Source organism: Drosophila persimilis, unplaced genomic scaffold (genome assembly GCF_003286085.1).
Source record: "Drosophila persimilis strain 14011-0111.01,24,50 unplaced genomic scaffold, DperRS2 tig00000002-arrow-pilon, whole genome shotgun sequence".
Lineage (NCBI taxonomy): Eukaryota > Metazoa > Arthropoda > Insecta > Diptera > Drosophilidae > Drosophila > Drosophila persimilis.
This window is the reverse complement of record NW_020825289.1, coordinates 15,499,754-15,524,188: the sequence shown is the minus strand read 5'-3', so window position 1 is coordinate 15,524,188 and position 24,435 is coordinate 15,499,754. Positions and strand designations below refer to the sequence as shown.

The 24,435-nt window shown below is 45.1% G+C and overlaps 3 protein-coding genes across 5 annotated transcripts; 2 read left to right on the top strand and 1 right to left on the bottom strand.

Moving 5' to 3' along the window:
- The first annotated feature begins 631 nt into the window (after positions 1 to 631).
- LOC6592630 (opioid-binding protein/cell adhesion molecule) lies at positions 632 to 3,053 on the top strand. Its single transcript, XM_026985990.1, has 5 exons — positions 632 to 932; positions 1,464 to 1,946; positions 2,009 to 2,518; positions 2,583 to 2,717; positions 2,789 to 3,053. The coding sequence occupies exons 1-5, from the start codon at positions 749 to 751 to the stop codon at positions 2,986 to 2,988; spliced, it is 1,512 nt and encodes a 503-aa protein (XP_026841791.1). The 5' UTR covers positions 632 to 748; the 3' UTR covers positions 2,989 to 3,053.
- A 912-nt stretch (positions 3,054 to 3,965) lies between these two features.
- LOC6592631 (protein amalgam) lies at positions 3,966 to 15,012 on the top strand. Of its 3 annotated transcripts, none has more exons than XM_026985536.1 (7): positions 3,966 to 4,016; positions 7,399 to 7,570; positions 12,459 to 12,683; positions 12,750 to 13,072; positions 13,157 to 13,714; positions 13,781 to 13,970; positions 14,045 to 15,012. In XM_026985536.1, the coding sequence occupies exons 2-7, from the start codon at positions 7,507 to 7,509 to the stop codon at positions 14,206 to 14,208; spliced, it is 1,524 nt and encodes a 507-aa protein (XP_026841337.1). In that variant the 5' UTR covers positions 3,966 to 4,016; positions 7,399 to 7,506; the 3' UTR covers positions 14,209 to 15,012. The 3 variants fall into 3 exon arrangements, with proteins under 3 accessions (XP_026841337.1, XP_026841339.1, XP_026841336.1); XM_026985538.1 differs by lacking the exon at positions 3,966 to 4,016 and adding an exon at positions 4,042 to 4,134; XM_026985535.1 differs by lacking the exon at positions 3,966 to 4,016 and having other exon boundaries at positions 7,211 to 7,570.
- A 798-nt stretch (positions 15,013 to 15,810) lies between these two features.
- LOC6592632 lies at positions 15,811 to 23,514 on the bottom strand. The gene is made up of 3 exons (XM_002018095.2): positions 23,100 to 23,514; positions 16,400 to 16,612; positions 15,811 to 16,340 (listed from the first exon to the last, which is right to left on the bottom strand). The coding sequence occupies exons 1-3, from the start codon at positions 23,158 to 23,160 to the stop codon at positions 16,024 to 16,026; spliced, it is 591 nt and encodes a 196-aa protein (XP_002018131.1). The 5' UTR covers positions 23,161 to 23,514; the 3' UTR covers positions 15,811 to 16,023.
- Positions 23,515 to 24,435: the final 921 nt, after the last annotated feature.

The following is a 24,435-nucleotide window of genomic DNA, read 5'->3' as shown; positions in this document are numbered from 1 at the left end:
CTCCAGGCAACCAACGAGATCCCATCCCAGAACATATTGTTCCCAAAATGTTGAATGCGACTGATCCGATCAGAATCGGAATGGTGATGATGATGATGACGATGGGGGAGTTGGAGAATCAAGAGCCTGTCGGGTGGGAGGGGAATGGAGGGCGGCTCTGCTTCCCATTGTGGCACAATGACATTTTATCTCAAAATATGCAACAGCAGCACGTTCTCTGAAGCGGAGAGTGTAATAGATCAGTAGCGGAATCTCAATTCAGAATTCGAAAAACTACCGATGCGTGGCCCATGCAAATGCTGTTCTGCTCTTGTTGTTGCCGCTGCTGCAGCCCGTCTGTGTGTATGCGTGTGTGTGATTGGTGCATCTTACACTTACATCTGGAGCTGTTGCATATGTGGGGGGAGAATCCCCTTGAGGGCGACTAATCAACCGGCATATTACCCCAGGCAAGTGGCTTCATCGTCGCCTCTGTCTCTGTCACTGCCCCTCGGCTTTGGCGTCTTTCATTGTCTGCGCTTCGAATCTACAGCTACAGCTACAACTACAGCTCTGTGTGCGTGTGTCGGTTTTAGGGGACAGACAGACGCTTCCAGTGGCCCATGGCAGATCACAGCTCCAGCGATCAGTTCAAAGTTGACTTCGTCGCGGACCAGACCGGACCGAACCCATTCCGGCACGACACGCGACCCTGAATTAGAAAATTATCCAATCTCGGACTAATTTAATTTAAAAAATTAAAGAACAAATGAAAATGTTACCCAAAAAGTGCGCCATTGATTGCTGGATATTTGTGGGCCTCGTCCTGGAATTAGTGCACGGCAAGCTGGACTTCAACAACGATCTGGAGAACAGCCAGAAGTTCCAGAGTATTCCAACTACAGTGAAAACATTCGAAAACGATACAGTCCTGCTGCCCTGCAGCTTGAATAGTAAGTGGGAGGGCATCTAATCCTTGTTGACTGCTAACTGAAGAGAGCGATTTATGGGGAGATCTTAGAGGATTAGCCTTGAAACGGTCAAAGAATTTCCAGCCAGCGAAATTGGCCATAACAATGGCATTTAATTCGATTGAAGAAATGAGCACACAATGGAACAAATGAAGGTATTATTATCCGTGCATAATAGAGTCCGAGGGAGCGAGTCCAGAAACGGGGATTCTGTTAATTGAACGCTACGCACATATGTAGACCGAACTCATGTCATTCCGGTGACCCCTCCCCGAACAGTAAGCCCAAGCCCTCATCTCCATTAAAGGATTATTGACAGCAACAATTATGTTTTGATGGGGTTAACAATATGAAAGAGATGCAACCATAAAGATGGAGAGAAAGAGCGAGAGCAATGCGGTATTTTGATTTAACAAGATACTCAATAGAGCAATACATGAAATGAAACTACAGATACCCTCATATTACGTGTTTAGTGTAGGACATGTTCAAAGCCATTCAATTCCATTGCAGCTCCATTCCGATACGTGCGCTGGCACCGAGACGATGTGGCCCTAGTGGACTCCCGGCACCCGGAGATTCTGCCCCCAGACCGCATCATGCTCTGGCCCAATGGCAGCCTGCAGGTGGCGAACGTACAGTCGGAGGACACCGGGGACTACTACTGCGAGATGAACTCGGACTCGGGCCATGTGGTGCAGCAGCACGCCATCGAGGTGCAGCTGGCGCCCCGCGTCCTAATCGAACCCAGCGGATTGACGGAGCTGCAGATTGGAGCCACCTTCGAGGTGGTGTGCGAGGCCCAGGGCGTGCCCCAGCCGGTGATAAGCTGGCGACGGAATGGACATACCCTGGGTCTCCAAGGTAGCAGCACGGGCAACCGGCAGAGCCATGTCACGGAGATCAAGTCGCGGAGTCAATCGGGTCTGATCGAGTGCCTGGCCAGCAATGGCGTGGGGGAGCAGGCCGTCGCTTCCGTCTATCTACATGTGCTGTGTGAGTCCCATCTGGAAGACGCTCTTAACACTGAAATCATTGAATAATCGCTGAAATTCCAGTTACCCCCGAGGTGAATCTCCCCCAATCGGTGGTCTATACCAAGCTGGGGGCGCGTGCCCATCTTGAGTGCATTGTGGAGGCGGCGCCGGCGGCTACGGTAAAGTGGTTCCACCACGGCCTGCCCGTGGCCTTGGGCACACACTCGTCCAGCCACGAGACCGAGCTGCAGTCCAACCGCTCCCTAGACCACTACGTGAACGACGTCCGCCACCTGCTGGTGATCAAGAACGTGCGCAATGCGGACATGGGCCAGTACGAGTGCCGAGCAACCAACAGGATCGGTGCGAGGAGTGCCAGCATTGAGCTGACCGGCCGGCCCATGCCGTGCATCTTCAAGATTAATCCGGGCACCCAGAGCTCCACGTCGCATGTGCTGGTGTGGCAGACGGAGAGCCTGATGCCCATCATGGAGTTCAAGCTGAAGTTCCGCCAGATCCCGTCCAACAATGTCACCAGGCAGATACGAACCAACTGGACAGAGCTCACGATCCCTGCCCAGGCCACAAATGGTACTGCAAGAGAACTTCAACCGGCATCGCTCAAAATAACCCACTCCGATTCTTTCTTCCGTAGGACTCATCTACATCACCACGTATACGCTGCATGGCCTCCAGCCGGCCAGTCTCTACGAGGTCTCCGTCCTGGGGAGAAACAGTTTCGGATGGAGCGACAATAGCAAAATCGTACGCTTCGCCACGGGTGGAGAGGGTAAGTGTTTACCGGATATGGGCTTCAGCATTTCGTGTCCTCCATTAAGCTCCCTATTGTTCCGCCAACAGTCGAGCTGCCCAACTATTCAACGGAATCTGAGCTGCTGAACGATGTCACCGAGGAGGAAGACATCCAGAATGAAATTACCCAGAGATCGGATACTCTGCGGGCCAGCATGATGTTCAATTCGGGATCAGCTGAGGGCCGTGGGCTCAGTGGGGCCTTGATCTATTCCATATGCCTAATATTAGTCTTCAAATACCAGTAGGAATCCATAATTCATAATGCTTTTGTACTGAACCAAATAAATGAGTATCACCAAATTCTTGAGAAGGAAATGCTTGCATCATTAAGGGGAAATGAATCAAGTATCTGCAGTGATAGACAGATAAGGTTCCATGTGATAGTATGACTAAATACAAACAAAAATGACTAAGATGAGATTATTTACTGGTAGCATAGTCAAATAATCTATTGGCGGTACATTTTCACAAATAATTTCTGACGAATTCTAAATATGTATCTGTAATACTTATTGATTTAGAATAATATCAGTACTTAGAAAAGAAATTGGGCACGAAGTCTGTTTTAAATTTCAAAAAATGTATTTTTATATCTTATGAACTCGGCATTAGGATTATGGTGGACTAGACCCATGCTCAAAATTAGGATCTATGACTTTAATGCCAAGGTGTCGGGGGAAGTGTTTTTCCCCTATAAGGAAATCAATATTATGTAAATAATAAGTTTTAAATTGAATTTAAAGAAAGAATAGAAATATCAGATTCCGAGCATAACATGGGAAAATCGTTTGTATGACACCAAAGCCTGGACATCTGATATACTAGTATATATGGCTCTATGCCAGGGCTTCCTCTATGGACCGCTAACATCAATTGGCAGTGACATTGCGGCGCAGCTAACGCATCTTTCTTGTTCCCCATCCGCATCTCCATCCCGCCCCAAAGCGCGGGCTTCGCTCGCCTTGGCCCCCGCTTCGTGCCCTATGCCGATGGATACTATGTAGCCCCATGGCTTTTGGCACCACAACGGAAACGGAACACTGTTTACCTGAAACAGCAGCAAACACACACGAGGCACAGACAGAGACGGAGAGAGAGAAAGAGAGAAATAGCGAGGGCATTGGGAGAGTTGGCGCTCGCTGGCTCGTTTCCATCGTTTCTGGCAGTGGCGGCGGCAACGGCAGCGCTTTTGGCATCCCAGCACGCGCTCCACTGGCCAGTTCTCGTCTGAAAAGCATCGCGTACGGGCACGAAAAGAATCTGAGGCGCAAAGGTCTCAATTAAGTCTCCATCTAACACCAGCAGGCCTTCGGCTTCGCCCTCGCACAACCTTAGACTTTAAGCAACCAAATCACAGCTGTGCCAAAGATGAACCACTCTCGCGGAAATCTGTAAAATTAAGCTCAAATAGCCTTTTAGCCGTGGCCAAAACTGGGCGAAAGCGTTGCAAGTGCAAGTGTTAAACGGTTTCGTGTTCACGTAAAAACAAAAATTCAAAGGAAAACCAAAAACAAAAAAAAAAAACAAGAAACAAAATATAAAAAAAGCACTACAATACATCGTCTTTTGCCTTTTTTAACGCTTTAACCGAATTTTGTTGTGGTTGTTGTTGCTGCTGCTGCTGCTGGCCGCGGCTCTGCGGCAGCTCTCATCTCTCGTCGGTATCTGGGGGTACGGGACCAGCAAAACCAGTTTTCTTCCTCTAGGCCCAGGCTAAATAAATACAACAAAACCGAGACCAACAACAACATAAAAAAAAAAACAATCTTCTCATCGCATCCATTCTGTAACTGGCCGTGAAGCCTGCCCCAGACTCTACCCAATGAACCTCGACTCTGACTTCATCTTGCGGCCGTGCTTGGGTTCGGACTTGGGCCCGGTTCGATGATTCATAATAATTGCGCACAAATATGTGGCAAGTGTGACAGATGTGCCCCACATCCTCCGCTCCGCCTTAGAATGCATTTTGGCACTGCACTCAATCTGCAGCCAAAATTCAGATTCAGTTTCAGTTCTCTCTCTCTTTCTCTGTCTCTGTCTGCACTCTGCCACATTCTATAAATATGTACGAATATGTAAAATAGTTGTCGCTTTGCCGGCAAACTGGCAGCAGCAAAAATATATACCCGTACGTACTTACATACCTCAAGCAACACGAAAGCGAAGTGAAGCCAAGAAAATCGCCAAACGAAAGCGAAAATATCAGGAGGAGGAGGAGGAGGAGGAGGAGCAGTTACAGCGGCAGCGGAAGAAGGGCCAGCTGCTGCAGAGGATGTGCAGACGGTGGACGGTGGAGACAGGGTGGCAAAGGTAGAGGAGGGAGAACTGCAAACAAACGTTCAATGGAAAACAAATTTCTTACTTGTTTCGGGCTGATCCATCAGATACCCTTACAGATGGATCGATGCTACACTTCATTCGAGCAAATGAGAGATTGGATTCTTGTTGATATCTATGTGATGTAGTGAAAAAGGGTATATAAAACAAAGTTTTCAATTCATTTTTTCTGGCGGCAAAGTGCAAGTGCAGTACACTGCCCCCCAAAAAGCATTCCACACACAGATTGAAGCCAGCTGCAGCAGCAGCCGCTGCTCTTCCGCTCACTCTCCAACGCCTGCACACACAAGTGCAGTAATTGTGCTTGTGTGTAGATGTGTGTGTGTGTAAACTTTCTGAGCGCAATGTAAATAAACAAAACGCCAAAGAAGAAACACCAACAAAAACAACAACAACAGAAAAAGAGGCACTGATTTGAAGAGAACGAAGAAGAAGAATAGAAGACAAAACGACAAACAACAACAAAAAGAACTAAGTTTGCACCTTTCCCTATACTCTTCACGCTTCACCCAATCTCTCCCCACACCCAGTCTCTGTTTCTTTGATTTTCTTAATTGTTATACAGCCTGGATCCGTACGATGGCTGGGTGGTGCCAGGGCTGACGTCTGTTTGAGCGGTAAATCTTGTTTTAGTGATAGTCAAGAGCTTTTGTAGTCAAGTCGTTAGAGGAAGGTGTCAACGGGTGTACTATATTTGAAATGCTTGACACTTCCAAATGTACATATGTACATGTGTTCGTTCTGTGTATAGTTGTGGGAAAATGAGTACTAGCATGTGAATGTGCGGAAATTACAGCTCGTCAGTTAGTTTTCGCTGTGGTGTGTGAAATGTAGGGGGTTACGTGCTACATGGGCGGGGATATCTAATTTTGTAGATTACATTACTCGATAACCGTGGCATATGAGAAATTGTTTGATATTAACTCCATCGAATATGTTTATTTTTTCAGATATTTCCTAATAGACATACATATGTACATATGTATGTATATGTCCCAAGATAATATCTAAGAAAAATCTAATAAATAATTAAATTATCTTGGATGCTCTCTGTCTAATAACCTGATGGAATCATCAAACGAGTATTTCGATGTTGCAATTCTAACATCACAGGGTGTCTGAAGTGGAAGTATCGATGCACATCTGAAGTTTATTACGATCGGGAAATAATATGTTTGTTTCTTAGATATTAGCCGAATAAAACCATAGCATACATCTAGGAGAAAGACAACTAACAGTACGATGGCTGAAGTAGTGTAGAAGAGCTGGAAAATATTATTCCTTTATAGACTTTTGCTGGCAAAAAGAGTGTCAGTAATTCGTCTATACGTGCATGCAAAAGAAACTTTTTCAAATGTTGTTTTTCAAATATTTTTGCAAAATGCATCAGCTATGGATTATGATCGTCAGACATTGCGAAATTGTTTGTTTTATGAGTTGAGCACACGAACAAATATGTGCATACGAACACAGCAACAGACGGAGAGGAGTATTCATGTCGAATCGTGCACTGTGCCGGTGCGGCTCGTATGAGAGCTATGCAAGGCATCTGTATGCAAACAGCTTCTAAATTAGTGGCCCGAATTTGTAGTCTAGTGTTCACTACACGGTCTGTACAAGTGTGGCCTGACTGTATAGGCATTTTTTCATTGGCTTTTCTGGTTGTACAATTTTTTCGCATTTGCACATTAATTTATTTATATGCATAAACATTTGCATGCTATTCGACTTGGCACACCCCTGACCCAACAGAACCCCCTTCCCACTGCAGACCCCACTTCGACCCACTTTACTGGCATTGAGTCGGACCAAGAGAGGGAGAGAGCCTACCATGAGCTGTAAATTGGACAACAGCAGCAGCAACAGCAGCAGCAATAGCAAATGGCGATTTTTCGCATAGAGATCATAATATCTTCGAGATACGACTTATCGACGGAGAGCAAATGGCAAACAGACCAGACCAGACCAGCCATGAGTGCGCCTTGCATAACCCGGCCAAGTGTTCGACTGCTCGACGCGAATGTTTACCAAACGATTGAAAATTTGTCCACTCCACGCCACGGCACGGCACGGCAGTAGTTGCGAAAAATCGTTTGTAGTCCGCGCTTTTCCATCAATTTTGTACAGCTCAATTAGATGTTTCCGGCCCGGAGCGCTTTTCGCATATAAAACGCATAAGCGAAATTAAGAAATCATAAAACCAAAAAAAATTATCAATGTCTTCGATTGTCTTGGCGGCTCCCGTTTTGGGGCCGCGCTTGTAGATTGTATTTTGGGTAGCAAATTAATTAAGTACCAACCAAACATATTAATTGCAGTTAACGACCTACCTCCGACAGCACCAAAACCAAATCAAACAGCAACAGAAACAGCCCATAAACCAACACAGAAAGTACAAAATCAAATCAAAAGCAAAAGCAATCAACATGATTAAGGCGAGAGATTCGACGTGGCTGTTGCTCATTTGTCTGTTAATTGGACAATTTTATGGTAAGTCAAGGACTCAGCTTAATGATCTATTTAATCAAAGAACTAATTCGAACTAATTCCAAGAGATTTCCACCAAAGGGGGTTTGACATCACGAGCTAAGCGATTGATTGGGTAACCGAGAATCCAGGGGGAATTTTTGTAGTAATAGAAATAGGAATTTCCAGAAAAATGGGAATATACGTTTGGGAAATTTACTGCACTACTACTTTGCACTACTTCGTGTATAAATATACATATAGTGCTCTTTGTGCAAGTCACCTTTCACATATTATATTGCATCGACTCTTCAATTCTTATCTGTCACTTAACCAACTTAAGCCATATTGCACGATCCATAGGTAATGTTAATTTCGAGGATTTCATTCAACTAAACCCCGAGTAAATGCTTTTCTTTGGTTGGCATTTATGTTCTCAAAGTGTCACGACCTTTTAATGTCTTCTGTTTAATGAATTTACGTAAGTTTCCAGAAATTATGAATTGAATGCCGCCGACACATCTGACGAAAATAAGCATGAGCAATGCTGTTAGCCTACATACAATACCCACATACATATGTGAAAGCTTCAGATACGATGGTGTAGGTGTAGTTGTAGCTGCGTGGAGCCCAGTAACCACGTGCGTACCTTAGCTTACCTTTTGCGTAAATTCAACTCACACATTCGAAGGTATCTCCAATACATATACGAGTGTGTTTGTGTGTGTGCGTACCAGTGGAAAGAACAACAAGCATATCTTATCGCCAAAGAGGGGCAAGCACTTATCTCTTTCGCTTTCGGTGATATGGCGCAAATTGTTGATAACGGTGAACATTCCATTTCTCGTACGTACCGGGGAATGCTTGTGGAACGGTGGCTTGGAAAGTTATTGCCTCTCCACACCGCTCTGCATTACCATTATGGGGGGAGTCTGCGGTTCTGGTGGGAGCCATGTGTTCTGTAAAAAGGGGAAGATCTCATGGCAGCACCCCGATTTTTCCATCCTCTGGCAGTACCCTTTAAAAGTTTATTCACTATTTAATGCCAGAACTTCATCTTTGCAAAATTAATTGAAAGTAATTTTGTTTATTTTTTAGCGATAGCCGTTAAAGGAAGATTTATGATTCAAACAAATTTGTATGCATCTAGTTTAGGGAGTACCAAAATTGTAATACCCTCTGCAAGTGTATTCAAACTCCAATGAATAGAGTAAATATTTGTTATGCACGAACGTTGTGCAAAGAATGGCATTTTGATGTCGAATATTTGCTCGTAAACTTCTCGCAGCCAACGTCTGTTGCTGGCTGGTGCTGGTGCTGGGGTACTGTGTCTCTATGTGGAACGCCCCCCACCCACAAATGTTCTATATAATCAGTTGTCTGTCCCGATCCCAGGCCAAAAGGCCATGTGATGTGTATTTCCCTTTGGTGCGACCACCGACAATGAAAAATATTTGGCTTTTTATTAATTTTTTGGTTTTAATTAAAAGTTCCTTTCTTCCAATTTTAGCCATGAGATAAGCCAACTGTTAGCAGCGGATAGCCAAAAATATTCCACAAACGCCAGTCTGTGGGCTGCCCCAAAATACAATATCAAAGAATATTGGGCCTAGAAAACAAACACAAATTTGTAAAGACTGTAGGTAAATGTTTCATAACATTCCGAGCAGCCGAAACGAAAATATTTGTTCCTATGATGGATTCTTTGGCAGTTTCTAAATCCATAATTTGAGTTGATAAATACTTGCCCCTAATGGGAATTGTTTATTTACTACGCTGGCGGTCTGTCCAGGGTAACAAGTCCCATTCCAAGGGAACCCAATTAATGGGCTACAAATTACGAAAATAGAGTGCTTTGGTCGGGTCTGCATACCTATAGTATATGTATATGCAAAAAAGTACATAAGTACTTTGGCTGATTTTTCATTGGATATGTTTCGGTATTTTCCAAACACACAACAACAACAAAAATTAGAAAAAACATTCTCAAATTACGCATTCGTATGGGGAACGATCGAGGAGACGCTGGCTATCCAAAAATAAAGATCGCATAATAAATCAATGATTTGATCAATCAAAATGTTCCAGAGGGTGCGGAGTGAATTTCGTGCCCCTCCTATGATCCCTCGGTTTTTTTGGTTTTTTTTTTTTTGTTTTTTTGGAGAGGGGAATTGATTTGCCGAATCAATTGATTCCATTTATTGTGTGTCTGGATTTTTCGGCGCTTGTTCCTCGTTTCATTTTGTGACTCTATGCAAATTGTTGGAATCGAATTATGTACTATGTACATACATATAGATATATCGGCGTATATAGCCGTAGAACGAACCACCTTCTCCTACCCCTGGCATGTGGACTCGACTAGTTCTTGGCACTTTTATGACCTCCCCATCAAAAATCAGATATCCATGGACGTAGCACTGCCATAGCCTGACTATTGCTGACTTTGTCGAATCTGCTCCTCGATCTTTTCGATATTTTGGAAATTGTGCATTTTTGGATTGGCATCTGGGAGTATGCCATAATTTATTTATACACATCCTATTGACTCAGAGATGAACGTGGAGGTGGTCGTGGATGTGGGCCATTCTAGAACTGTTTACTCAGTGACCTCATAGCTCATACGATCCTAAACGGACCATATGTGGGACAGACAGACAATAACAACAAAAACAGCATGATCATGAAATTGCAATCAAACCCATACCGAAAACAGTCTTGAACTGAATCTGGAATCAGAGTTATCAATGAGCCAGTCGAAGCTATGGGCTGTCCTCGCTGATATGACGATTGATGAGTGTGACTGGCGCCTGCCACAAGGAGTCTGTATGAGGTGCATATCAATGTACAATGTACACGCAAATGTATATCTGGGGCAATAAGTATAATGAATATGCACCCCACAATATGGTGATGAAAAAGTGGGGCTTTCCTTTTGAATTGAATCGGTTAAGCACATCATAGACTGCTTTTTACCAATCACATCTGCAGATTTTATACTACCTACACCAAGAAAGAAGACACATCCTTAGCGAATACCATATCGACGATTCTGATTTGAACGTTGTAGAAATTATAATCAATATAGCAAGAGGGTATTGACAACTGTCAAACTCCGATTCGATCGAACATGACTTCATCTCGAAAGCAACGGAAAAATCATAAAAGTTGGTCATAGGAATGCGACATGCTCCAGACGACGCCCCAGGCGCAATGCAGGCCACAAAAGGCCATTCATTGTGTACGTATAGCACAAAATTGAACTTTTAAGACAAAGGGAGTGGCAGGCGCAGCAGCAACAGCGTTCGCTGGGGAGCAATAGAGATGAGGGACCAGAGTCTGGAGCTGGAGCTGGCGCCGCGACATCCCGACGCCATTGTTCCACTCAAAGCAGGATTACATAGAGCGAGAGAAAGGGAGAGGGAGAGAGCGCCCAAAGTAGCATCCATCCAACCATCCATATGGATAAACTGGCTCTGAGTGGGGGCTGTGGCTGTTGTTCCGTTTTTTAATACATATTTTCAACCCCCAACATCGCTCCAAGGACAATGCGAGCTCAGGGAGCCGGATGACGCATGAGAGCGATAGCGAGAGCGAAAAGCCAGTCACTTGCCTCTGCCTTGCACTTCTCCTGTGACTTTTGGCGCTGACCCACTTACGGACAACAATTGGGTACGCTGGGATGTGGAACCAAGTCTCTGGATATTGATATATACTACATATATGTACATATGTTTGTACAGTGTAGTTGTGGCCTTGACACGAGCGGAAACAGCGGGCGAAGGCTGCAGCTGAAGATTGCAATTTCGTCAGCTTCCCCCCGAATAGGATGGATCGGGCGGTGAAGGTCACTCCATCCTCTTGAGATGAGACGATGGCAAGCTGTTTTTGGCCCGACCTGGCCAGGCGGCCACTCCATAAAAGGGGCGTCTGGCTGTGCGTCAAGCGGATGCGACCAGGGGCAGCAATTGGATAAGATAGCCGGCTCCGAGTATGGCTGCCGTGGCGACTCGACTCGACTCGACGACTCTTGCCGGCTTGCGACTCAAGTGTTTACCTTAAAAAGCTTTTATCGGCAATTGATAACGACTTGCGCAATCCACCAATATCCATCGTAGCCATACGAGTATAACCAAGATGATTATGATGATGATTTTAGCCATGAGTCAGCCCACTTTTACCCGTTAGAGACGCATATGGCATGCAAATAGTAATGGCTAAAACACACCGAGCTGCGGTTTGAAGTGTGACTCAAATGATTTGCATACGATCTTACAGGTGGAGTCACCATCACAACCATTGTATGTAATTCAAGGGGTAATTAACATTCCATAACCAAAGAACCCTCTGCTGACTGCTAATGCGTTTATGGCCGGGAAAATTTACTTAAGGCTTTGGCGAGGATTACCCTCATGGTATCTAGTTTGTTATCTGCATACGAGATTAGTTATTAAGGTGATGTGATGGAATTATTCCATGTATTTTCTATGAGCTGTGTGACACGCAGATGGGGCATGAGCAAAAAGAACCACAGATGATGAGGCATACCTTTAGGCGTTAGTCAGAGTGTCGAAGAAGATACTCACTTACTCACCACACCTTTAACATTACTAATCAATTTTCTGCAAGTTTCTGCAAATATGTGTATCTCCCCCTAGTTCCGGTGGAAAACTAATTTCCGCTTCTGAGCTGCACTCTCATAAATGAGTTCGCTTGTTGCCCTTCCCTTCCCTTCCCGTTCATTGGAAGCATTGCTCTGTTCTTGATGTTGTGTGATTTTTATCAGTTCCCATTAACAGAGGAACAAACATGCCCGTGCATGCACTCATGCATTCCCTGCATATGTACCTTTCCCTATACCATCCAATGACGTAATGATCCCACAATGCAACGCTTTCTTTTCTATCTGCAGTTCGCTGTCATGGCTCGCCCATTGAGGAGGAAACAGACTACCAGGGCGATGACTACGACTATGGCGATACGGATGGTGACGATGGTGATAATTTGGAAGGAGCAGATCCCCCCGAGAACCAAGAACTGTCCGGTTCTCCGCCATACTTTGACCAAACCGAACTGAGGATCGAGGCCAAGCCGGGCGATGATGTGATCCTCAATTGTGATGCACGCAATTTCCAAAGTGAGTTTACCCACAAAAGACTCGCCCAAAAGACCCGAATTGAATAAGTTCTTCCTCTTTCGACAGTCAACAACGCGGTGATGTGGTACAAGGGCACGACGATCATTGCGAATGGCCAGAATTCGGTCAGCAACCGCGTGGAGGGCATGAAGAACAACTCGATCCTGTTGAGGGGTGTCACGTCTCACGACTCAGGCGAATATAATTGTGCCATACTTCCGCAGAACGTTCGACAGATAACGACACTGAGGGTGGGCGCCCGGCTGTCGATCCTCTGCGACGATCGCGATGTTACGGATCGCTCGCAGACGTTCAGGCAGGGCGACCACCACAAGCTCGAGTGTCGAACGTACCTATCGGCAGAGACCAGCATCAAGTGGTCGTTTAATGTATGTTGACCGGGTCCCGAGATCATCCTTACCACATCCACTTACCCGTGCCCCTCCCCCACATTTCCCAACACCTACTTTCAGGGTCAGCGCGTGGAGTCATCCCCCGAGGACACGGCCGATGGGATCATTGTGCTGGACAACGTAGACGAGATGAACGCAGGCGTGTATCAGTGCCTCGGCGACGATGGGAGCCGCGATCCGCCTCACGGCATGGTCACCATCGATGTCCACTATAGCCCTAAGGTCTCCACGCACCGGCACCACGTGAACACGGAGCATGGCGGCACTGCCGAGATGTACTGCAATTATCGCGCCAATCCTATTGCCATCAGCTTCTTCATCAAGGATGGCAAGACGCTGCAGCTGTCCGAGAAGTATTCGATCAAGAACTCCTTCCACAACGGCCACAATCGTACCACACTAATTGTCAAGGATGTGGATGTCGGCGACCTGGGCGAGTATCTGTGCCACGTGGAGAACGCCATTGGCTCAAACGAGGCAAAGATCCACCTCAGCTATGACCCGGAGACGCCGCAATTCGAGGACATGACCATCGACGGCACTAAGGTCACCATGCACTGGCTGGTGCGCAGTCTACAGCCTCTGTCCGAGGCCATGCTCGACTACAAGCTGACAGGGGTAAGCAATCTGGTCCCTCTGGAGCGCTATCGGAGAGATCTGACTAATTCTTTCATCTCCCTGCAGTCGTACACTTGGAGCACTGTTTCGGTTCTGCAAACGCAGCGACATAATCAGACGGGAGGCATCTGGAAGATCACGCATCAGCTGGATCTGCCGGCACGAGGCCTTTGGCATGCCCGCGTCAAGACGAGGAACACCCAGGGCTGGTCCAACTTCTCGCCAGATCATGATTTCCGCCTAGCGGACGATGACGGTGAGTCATCTTCATATAAGTGCTCTCCTAGCCATGAACTCATATTGCAACCCATTCCCATTTTTTTTCCGTAGCATCCAATGAGCTTATCGATATGAATCTTCCACCAGACCAGATCATGCGGGCCGGCATCGGGGGCTCAGTGGGAGGTGGAGCAGCATCAGCGTTACAGCAGTTGCCTGCTGGCTCGTTCTTCTTGGCAGGTCTCAGCGTGCTCTGGCTGCGGCTGCGGCTCTAAGGGGTGCCGCCACTCTGGGCCATCCGGTGGACTGTACATACGTATTTCCGGATCACTTAGCTGGCGAAAGCAGCGAAAGAAACCAGCATACACACACGCACACACGAAACGCAAATAGGAAAAGAAACTAAAGTATTCTAATTATACAAAATGCTAATGCGCGCTGATCCACCATTGCTTGGGGTCAATGTTAATGCTAATCCCCATATTATAATGCACGCTGGAGCGATCGCCACTGAAACATTTGTGCCAAGCAGAGGATGGAATCAAAAATGGGAGGACTACGAGCGAATTAAAGTTAATTTAGTTTAGTTAAAGTAAAAATGTATACAGTGGATGGGAAGTGGATGTGAATGTGGATATGGATAAGGAAAGAAATCTGCGAAGATCGGTTAAAAACCGCCCAAAAAGGATGAACTTTGGATTAACCTTAGCTGTAATATTTATTTGTTTTGTATGTTGTACGAGTATGCATGTGAGTGGTGGCAGTGAGGACGAGAGGGAGAAACTTCCTTGTTACCTGAATCCGAACCGTAAAACGAATATAAAACGAAAGCCCACTTTTTGGGGAGCGCTCACGCTGGTATAGATGTACGGTGTGTACCTCTTCCATGGATCTAGTCCAGTGTGAGCAGGTCGTCCCTTCCCAGGCGGTGGGTCATAGTGTAGATCAAAAATGGGTAAAGATCTAGTGAATTTTTAGGATTTGCCATATGTACACACAATATTTTTGGATAGCCAAGCGTACTTACAGCATTTTTGAGAGCGAATCAGTGGGTGACGGGTGACCGGAGGTCTAGAAGGAGAACGAAAAAGGGAGGCAGGGAGGCGGGTAGAGATCTATCGAATGGCACGCGAATTATTATATAAACTAGACCAAAGCTTAGACATACATATGTGTACCTACCATACCCATATATGTATATGATACCTATTTTTACGAAACCTACGCCACATCAACTCAATGGGAACCAGAAGAAACGATACGAACATTACACATCAGACAAAGGGATGCGTATGTACTTATACTTAAGAGATACTGAACAAATCGATGAGAGCTAAACAGCCATACATATAATTATTCATAATCAGGCCTCAATCAACAAACAAAATACCTTTGTCTTTGATTCTGCTACAATACCTGAGGGGAAATCGCCATAACATGCTGACCATGTACACTATATAGTACGTGCGTATCTATAATCAAATTGTGAGTGTAAGAATATATTTTATATATATTTTATTTAAGAATTATAACATTAAAGCTGATCAATAAACGTGCCAACTGAAGCAATCAAGCGAAATTGATTCTTCCCAGAAATCAATCAAAAGAAAGTTCCATAAACAAAGTTTTGAAAAACAGAACCTGATTTCGACAGCCGACCTTTAAGCATATATGTATACAGAATCATATATACTTACAAATATATATATATACAATACATACATGTGTATATCAAAAAGCCAGTGTCTTACATGGATATTGTAATTTCGTTGAGTCCACAAAAAAGAGAAATGAAATATAACTAAACTAAACAAATTTGTAATTCTTTTAATCTCTTAGAGATCGCGATCCAATCGAAGGGAGAACTCAGACAAATATTGATTTCATGCCGCAGTTTCTGTATACTTTGGTTCCTTTTTTATTTAATAAATAAAGTTGATTTTGTCTTTACAAATACACAAATTTACAATCAACAAAGACTTCAAATGCTCATTTTCCTGTGAGAAGAGTGAAGAGTGGAGAGCGAAGAGTGTAGAGTGAAGGGGGGATTGGGCACATACATATCTCTGCAAATCTAGTACTAGACTTAACTAACGTCTGCCGAACTTCAGCAGACAGACTCCAGTCAGCACTGGCCACAGAAGGGAGGCGGGAAGGCTGGGCAAACTGCTCGACGCGGAGGTGGAGCTCTCCGGTGCTATGGCATCGAGGGAATGTTCGGCGATGACCACCTTGGTGTTCAGGACGGAGCCCTGGGGCAGGGCCTTGCAGTAGTAGTCGCCGGCGTCCTGTGGACTTGCCTTCAGTATGGTTAGGTCGTAGTTTGCAGTGTCCAGCTTAAAGTTGGGCTGCACCAAAGTGCCGCCATTGGCGATGATGTTCTTCCCAAAGAACCACAAGATGCTCTCTGCAAGGTCAAAGCGGCGTCGTTAGAGGAGATAATGGGCAAGGTTTACTGGAACTTACGGGTGATGTCCAGGTCGCACTTAAGGACCACATCCTCGCCGCGGATGCCCGTTACGGTTACGGTTCTGTTTGGCTGCGCACTGTCGGTCTTGGCTGGAATTTGGCCTGTCTTGGCCTGTTGACTGGACGTACCCTGGTCATCCTGTTCGTACTCGAAGTCATCGTCCGCCATCATTTCGTCCTCATCAGTGCCGGACTGGGGGTATGAGAGCACTGAAACGATGATAAATTAAACGTTTAGACATAAAATTCCAGGATCCACCATTCCAAAACATAATTATAGCCCATTGCGAGCGATGATGCTTCTACTGTTTATAATAGCGGCTGTGGGGGGTCGGGTCCCAGTGGCAGTACCACCACATCTAGTCGGTGGGTTAATTAAGCGAAATTAAATGGAAATTGAAACCAACTCGAAATGCATTAGGCCCATCATCATCCGGCTATCAGCATCTGTGTTTTTTTTTTTTTTTTTTGTTTGCGTTCCCTCAATTTTGCAGCTCAATTTCGTTGACGAGACGGGAGAGGGGACGGGCCAGACAGCTGCGCTGATGATGGGTTAAAGGCGATTCGCATTCACCGTTTTCCATTCTTCATTATTTTCGTTCTTTTCGTTTTCCTCCGCACACATGCACATGCACACGCATGTACAAACATATTTTGTCGAAAACATTTCGGTAAAATGGGGTCACATGAAAAACGAAAATTAAAATGAGCGTATGGAAAGAGAAAACAACAAGAGTGTGCCTAGTGCCTAACACTAGCATACTCCCCCTCTTTGTCTGCCCAAGGTATATTAAATGGAAGGTAAGGCAGTGCAAAAGAGTGGTTGACTGCCACCCGCACTGCTTTACCTTCCATATAATCTACCTTGGGACTGCCTCTCCCTTCCATCCTCACCCACTTTCCGGGGTGTTGGTATTGGTGTTGGTGCAACGGTGTCGGTCGGGCGATCGCCGCCGCACCCACATGTAACGTGCTGACGGGTATGGCAGCAGCAGAGGGACAGTGGGCTACTTTTGTTTTTGGTGGTGTCACCACCACCGAAGCAGAGCATTGAAAGCATTTCACAACAATGTCCATTTTCATAGTGCCAACTGCAGCACTCTCACAAGCACACACACTGGCACACACACCCTCGGAAAAGGGACAGTCTGATGATTGTGAAAAGTTTAAATTTACATTTTGTACATTTGCTTGTGCTCTTGTCTTGTCTTCCTGTGTGCGTTTATTTATTATGGCCACTGTTGTGTCGCTTTTCTGCTGCTCAGCGTTGCGTGGTTTAGTTGTTGGCGATACAACGAAATCAAAAATAAAAGAACGCCAGCACGAAACTTTTGATACCCTGACAGATCGATCGTTACAATGGACCCGAAGTGTCACTAGGAAGATTACTCTCCTCCTCAAAGACACGAGTACAAGGTGACTTCCAGCTCCAATTCCAGTTCCTGCCATTAATTGCGAGAGAAAGGATTGAATAAAAGGAATGAATGGGAATTGGAAAGCAAACAGCGATCAACAACAACTACAGCAGCGAAAGAGGTTCTCGGGCACTCTCTTTCTCTTCTACTTGCATTCCTACTGCGTGCCCTGAGCCATGGCCTCCCTCCCGCTCTATCACTAAAAAATGCACATTCACTCACGCATTGTCCGAGCGGGTTGGCTGCTCTTTTGTCGTAAACTTTGGCCATAAAAGAAATTTATTCTCGTATTTATGTACATTGAACCAAACAGCAGACACAGAAATCCCCAAAAAATTCATTTTTTTTTCCCCCCATCTCCCACAAAACAATCCATTGAACCAGGAAGATAAGAAATAACAACAACCTTTAAGGGAATTCTCATTGCGGATTTGGGCTGAATGATCTGCTTGCCTTCCGCCTGGACGAGAAAAACTTCCGTAATTCTAAGAAAAATGTATATGTGAGTGTACAAAAAAAAAAAAGAAAACAATAAAAGCACTTCAACATGTAATAAAAAATTGTATTTTGAAAGTAATTTGTGGATTCAATGTATTTCTGTTTTGATAAGTGAAAAGGGGGGCCCAATGCGTTTAAAGAGAACTTGGGGAATCCTGATACATGCTTACATATAATTAAGGAGCATTTTTAAATTTGATTAAAACATAACTTTACGGTGTAATTTTCCACATGACTGACTCTGCTATTACAAATTTATACCCCTCGCATTGGATCTTTTTATAAACAATACTCCCAAAATTATATTTTCCCCGGATTATGTTCACGTCCATGTTTTTTCTATCTGTAGAGATAAAAGTTTCCATCCTTCCATCCAACCCATGTTCCTGCCCAACTTTAATTGGTACTTAGAACTGGGCCAAAAGTAATTTATCATAACCATGATTCCGACAAAAAAGAAATAGAGGGAATAAAATGCAGTTCAGAGTCGGCTAATAACCCAAAAAGTCGAGTTAGCTTTAATGCCAGTCACTCACTCCCTCCGGCCACTACATCTGGCCTTTTGGCCCTCTGCTGCTGACCGGGAATCATTCAAGTGCAGCATTTTTGTTGTCTTTACTACCTGTGATAAGGCCCGGGGAAATTAAGAGCCAGCTCTCTGATCTTTGATCTCCTTTCTGTGTGTGTGTGTGTGTGTGTGTTTCAGCTTTGTCTGTCTGGTTCGCCCTGTCCCTTGTCCCCGAACGTGACTGACCAGACCCAGACACAGACCCAGCCAGACCCTGGCCCGGAGTGGAATGGAGTGCGTTATATGAGCCGAAAATTGTCTGTGCTGTGTGGCAGGAGGTGGTCTCTTTGCCTGCGTGTGCGAGTGTATCCGTATGTGTGTGTGTGTGGCAGATAGAGACATGAGACAAGGCGGATAATGATAATGGCATTCTGGTTCTGTGAAAGCGATCAGGTTACGGCCACGAAGCGACAAAGAGAGGGAACATCATAAAACGACCCGAGACTACCTACGCACAGAGGATTCCCAATTGGCCAGGAGCAGAGGGACATCCATAGAGGGGGTGGGGAGAGGTGGGAGGGTAGCATAGGATCGTTTCGCGCAGATGTACGGATCATTGACAGATGCCCAAAATAGCACACATTATTCGCATTCCGTTCGGGCGTGTGCCTGGAAGGGATTGAGGGATTGAATTGGCCAAAGAGTGCAGACTCTATCCAGGCAGATGCTGCCGTCGCGCCGGCTAGCCAAAAACTAATGGAGCATTTTCCATTTTCTAAATAGAGAAAATATGCAAATCCAGTGCGCATTTCAAATGAATGCTTTTCCCGGCTTCAATTTCTCTAATCGATTCATTTCACTTTGTATTTGTTCGATGTGCTTATAGCTATGGATGTGGTCTTTGGGGATGGTGGATATTCGAGGACCGGCATCAAGTGGCTTCAATAAATTTCGATTTTCAGTGATCCAAAACATATATGTATGTATATGCCTTTATGTATGTATTCCCATCCCATCCCATCCCATCCGAATAGAAAACTTTGATTTCACTTAAACGATTTTCCATTGTGCCCAGTGATCGTCCACTGACGCCTTCAACATACCATTCTGTATGTTCTTTCTGGCACACCAACGTAGACATGCCCCTCTTGGCTGTGCACGTGTCGGCAGCACTTAGATGGGGCAAGTGCCACGGATTGTGCGGGCACCCAGCCAACAGCAGAGAGGGTCGGTACGGCCATATAGACGGCTACTATATAGTCATTCAGCCAGAGTCAGAGCCATAGTCATACGAGCAGTAGTCGTAGATGAGCGCAAGGCGAGGCGCGACTCTGGCTACGCCTAGCGCATATTAAACTGCTCCGAGAGGCAGGGCTCGTGTTTTCCCCATTACCATTCCTATTCTCATTCTGAGTCCCATTCCCATTCAAGTGGCTCTCTCTGGCGGCTTGTAATTAATATGCGGCACTCCTTTCTTGTTCTTCCCCTAGCCAGAAACTATTTGGGCAAGGTTTGTTCTTCGATTTGGGTTATTTATTGCCATTTGGGATGGTTCGAAAACCCTTGGTTGGCCAAAGAGCCGAATCCAAAGGGAGACCCACTATGGGTTCCACAGACATTTTGGCACAAGACACACAAATATTTGAGACTTTTTTGTGACCAAAATTTCAATTATTTCATATTATTTAAATTTCAGATAATTAAATAAATAACTAACTCGATGTGAAATGCGATACTATTCGGGAATTGGTATTTATTTTTGACAGATTTTTGGCAAATTTTGTGATTTTCTTTTGAAAATGTTGAGAAAATAAAAATAGATTATGGTGAATCATTGGAAATGCCACATTTGCTATAATCCTTTAATGGACTTAACCCACATAAAAGATATTTAAAGCTCAAAAATAGCTTGTATCGACATATTTCTTTGTAATTTGGGTGAGTACTCGTACTCGTACAGCATGTACTGGGGATGTACTCTCCCCTCATAAGTTGCCACTTCTTCTGTATTGGTCATAAATTCTGAAAATATTTGTATCCCAAGCCGAGGCATCTGCGGCTTTGGGCTTCTGTTGCATCTGAATCAGCATTTCAGTTGAGTTCTTCATTATCGTTGTGATCATCCGAGTTTTATGTACACGTACGAATTGCTACACATGTACATATATACCATATGTATATGTATATGTATATGTATATGTATATGTATATGTATATGTATATGTATATGATGCCCCACTTGAGTTGCAGCAGCACTCCCTCTTGAATGCGATGCCCGCACCCCGGCAACCCATTCAGCGGCAGCCAATTCGCCAGCAACGTTAAGTAAATTGATTCTTTAATTGTAGAGAATTGGTTACGAGTTTGTTTAACTCGCTTTTGCCGGCTGCCTTTGCCTCTGACTCTGTCGCTGTCGTTGACTCTGCCCCCTCTAGCCCACACCACAAAGCCCCCATCTGTGCTGCAGTGGATGCAGCCGCGTGGCAAGAGAACCCAGCACGAATACCAGGCCAGGGCAATGGAGTAGAGACACACACAGAACCGTGGCACGACCAGAACCGACAACCATCAATGAGTCACATATTCCAAAATAAATGCACCCGGGCCAGAGGCAGTTGAAGATGTGAAGGAGGAGGAGGTATATCTGCACAAGAAGACCCAGACAAGAGCAGGGCCGTCACTGCTCCTCACTCCCCCACATCCCGGGACATAACAAAATCTCTTTTCATGCTTTTCTGGGCTCCTCTTTCAATGTTCGCGGTCATTTGATGCCTCCTTTCAATTCGCACCAAGCCGACTACAAAATGCCATGTAATTCAATCCCCCAAGCGGGAAAGAGATGGCAGAGAGAGAGAAAGGGAAAGATATATGTATGTATATGGCAATCCTCGGATCTGATGATCATCAGTTAGACTTGTTGTTTACCCATGTCAAGCATTCAGCGAGACAACTATGGAATATTAAGTAAATATGGTAAATATAGAGAGAAGGAAACACACACACAGCAGAATTCCTTGCGAAACTTGTGAGAATATCAAGAAGGGATCGTCTTAAAAGAGAAACCCATCCTTAGCCGGGAACGAACTCTTACTCCTATTTGGCAATCCAATCACTCTGATCATAATCGCATTGTTTATGGCTCTAGGGTAAGCAAACAACACCCGGAGAGAAAAGGGTGTTCCAGGTGATCTACGGACACGATCAATAATGTTCTCACGCTTCTCCTTCAGACACGCTTCTTTAGCGGAAATCTTACCTACTGTCTTGCGGTGAGTCGAGGGCTAATTAATACGCGAGACCCCGAGAATCCGATGCCGATGCCGATGCCGCTGCCTCTATCGCTGCTGATCGCAACCCCAGCCGGCTATCAATGGGATTGTTTTTGCCATTCCGCTGTTTGCTCATTTCCTGGGTCGTCTCGACAGGCACCGCCCGGGACCGCCTGACAATAAGAAGAGTCTGGAATAATTAACAGCCGTAACCGATTCGGAATCACAAATGCCAAATGGCAAATGGCACACACCTCTAGCCTTCGCTGTGCTATGGCTGTCCCCTCCCCAAATGCCATCCACACACACAACGCACACTCATTTCCTACTGAATGAATGAGCGGAGAAAACTTGAATGCATTCAACTACCATTCATCGGATCGGGTCGTGATAAATAACTGAATTAATGCGACAGCCTGCAGTCGATAAATTATTGCATTTACTGTTCGATGCAACTGGCTGTAAAATGTGCAGAAATTAATAATCAAACTACTATCAACAATAAATACACATACAGCTAAAAATATCATTTGCATAAGGCGGATTTTTATTTGCACAGTAGCAAAAATATCAGGAGATGAAAGATCATCATCATCAGCCATGAATCATTGTAATCTAACGAGTATTCCGGGGAACATCCATTGCTCATCCGCTCATCCAAAATCCCGAAAGTTGAATCATCTAAATCATCCCAATCATGGAATGCCAAAAACCATAAAAAAGCTCAAAGTTCAGTATAAGATCTTTGCTGGCAAGGGACAAATGTAGGTCAGAACTAGTTTGAAAAAGCAACTCAACAATCACATCGATTTATAGTAAATTCCTGCATTTCAAATCCGAATCTGATGCACTGCGATTAGTGCGCACGGGGTCGGACGGCCTCAAGCCTTAAGCACCCAGCCCCAAGCCCCAAGTCTGATTAGATAATGCCCTGAACACAGCCCACGATTGCATCAGGTCTAACTCTAACCCCACAAAGCCGCTTCACTTTGATTTCCCGCACTTACCCAGGGAGCTGCCCACGATCAGTAGGATTCCGGCAATTAGCAGAGCTCTTCGGGACATCATTTTTGATGGGTTTTGATCTGCTGGCTCACTCACTACCAGGCGACGAATATGTATCCAATGGGTTGTGTATTTGGTTTTTGTCTAAATCGAAAACTGTGTCACTTGTAGAAGTTTGTTTTTTTTTTTTTGGGAATTATGCCGCGTAATTATGTTGACGGTGGATCGTAGCAATTTCCGGCTAGCACTGTCAGCACTTTTCTCCTTAGGGAATTTTTATTGATTTCAGAACTATTATTTTTTTCCAGAATTATTACAGTAGCTCCCGAGCGCACACAACAACACAGTGCTAACACGATCCACAACCTATTTTTTGTACTTTTCGAATTCGAACTCGAGCTTGAATCGAAATTCCGTTATTACCGTTCGGCACCAGAGCAGAAATACGAATGAACATGTCTGTGCCTGTCCGCTTATGCTTGCTTTGGGCCGCCGCCTGTCTGGTCTGCCATGTTGGCAAAGAGAGAGCGTAAGCAGCGCGCGCTCGCGAGAGAGAGAGGGCGCTCAGAGAGCGCTGACGGTGTGGCGGGAATAAATTGTATTTTGAAAACATTCGTTTCAGTTTCAGGGGCTATATTTATAGAAGGAAAGCATTTCCTGGCCATAAATATGAAAGCGAAAGGGCTTTACGGATGTAGACAGAGGAAAATATGGATTAAAATTATGCCAGATTTGGGCCAAGGGCTTTACATAAAGCTCTCCCACGAGCCTTGTTTCATTTCCAATTAAAAACTTAATTATTACTTCATATGTGTAACAGAACTCCCTGGAATTATGCCACATGCTTGAGCTGCATTCCTGCATCTTCCCCTGCCCCTGCCCCTGCCCATGCCCCAAGCCTCAAGTTCCACTCCAAGATGATTCGCGGAAATTTCTTTGCATCCCCCAAAGACAATTTGCTTAATGGAATCGCGAGTTCTCAGGCATCCATTGGATTCTGTTCCTCGGAGTGTTTGAGTCTGGGAATGGGGGCTGTGCTTGTTGATGGCACTAACAAAACTGTGATTTCCTTGCGGCAGACCAAAGCCATGGGGCTGGATGGGATGACTGGGGACTGTGTACACTTGGGGTGGCTGGATCTGGATATACCCGGTAGTCGTCGCGGCTCACAGGGGTATGTCGCACTCAAGGAGAAATAGAGGCCTTCAGGGATTTGAACCTAGAGTTGATAGTCCATAATATTCCCAAATTGATCCCAATTGATCTTAAAATTGATTACGGTCATCTATTGTGTTTATTAATCAAAACTTTATTCTTTTTGTATGTATTCTCAGGCTT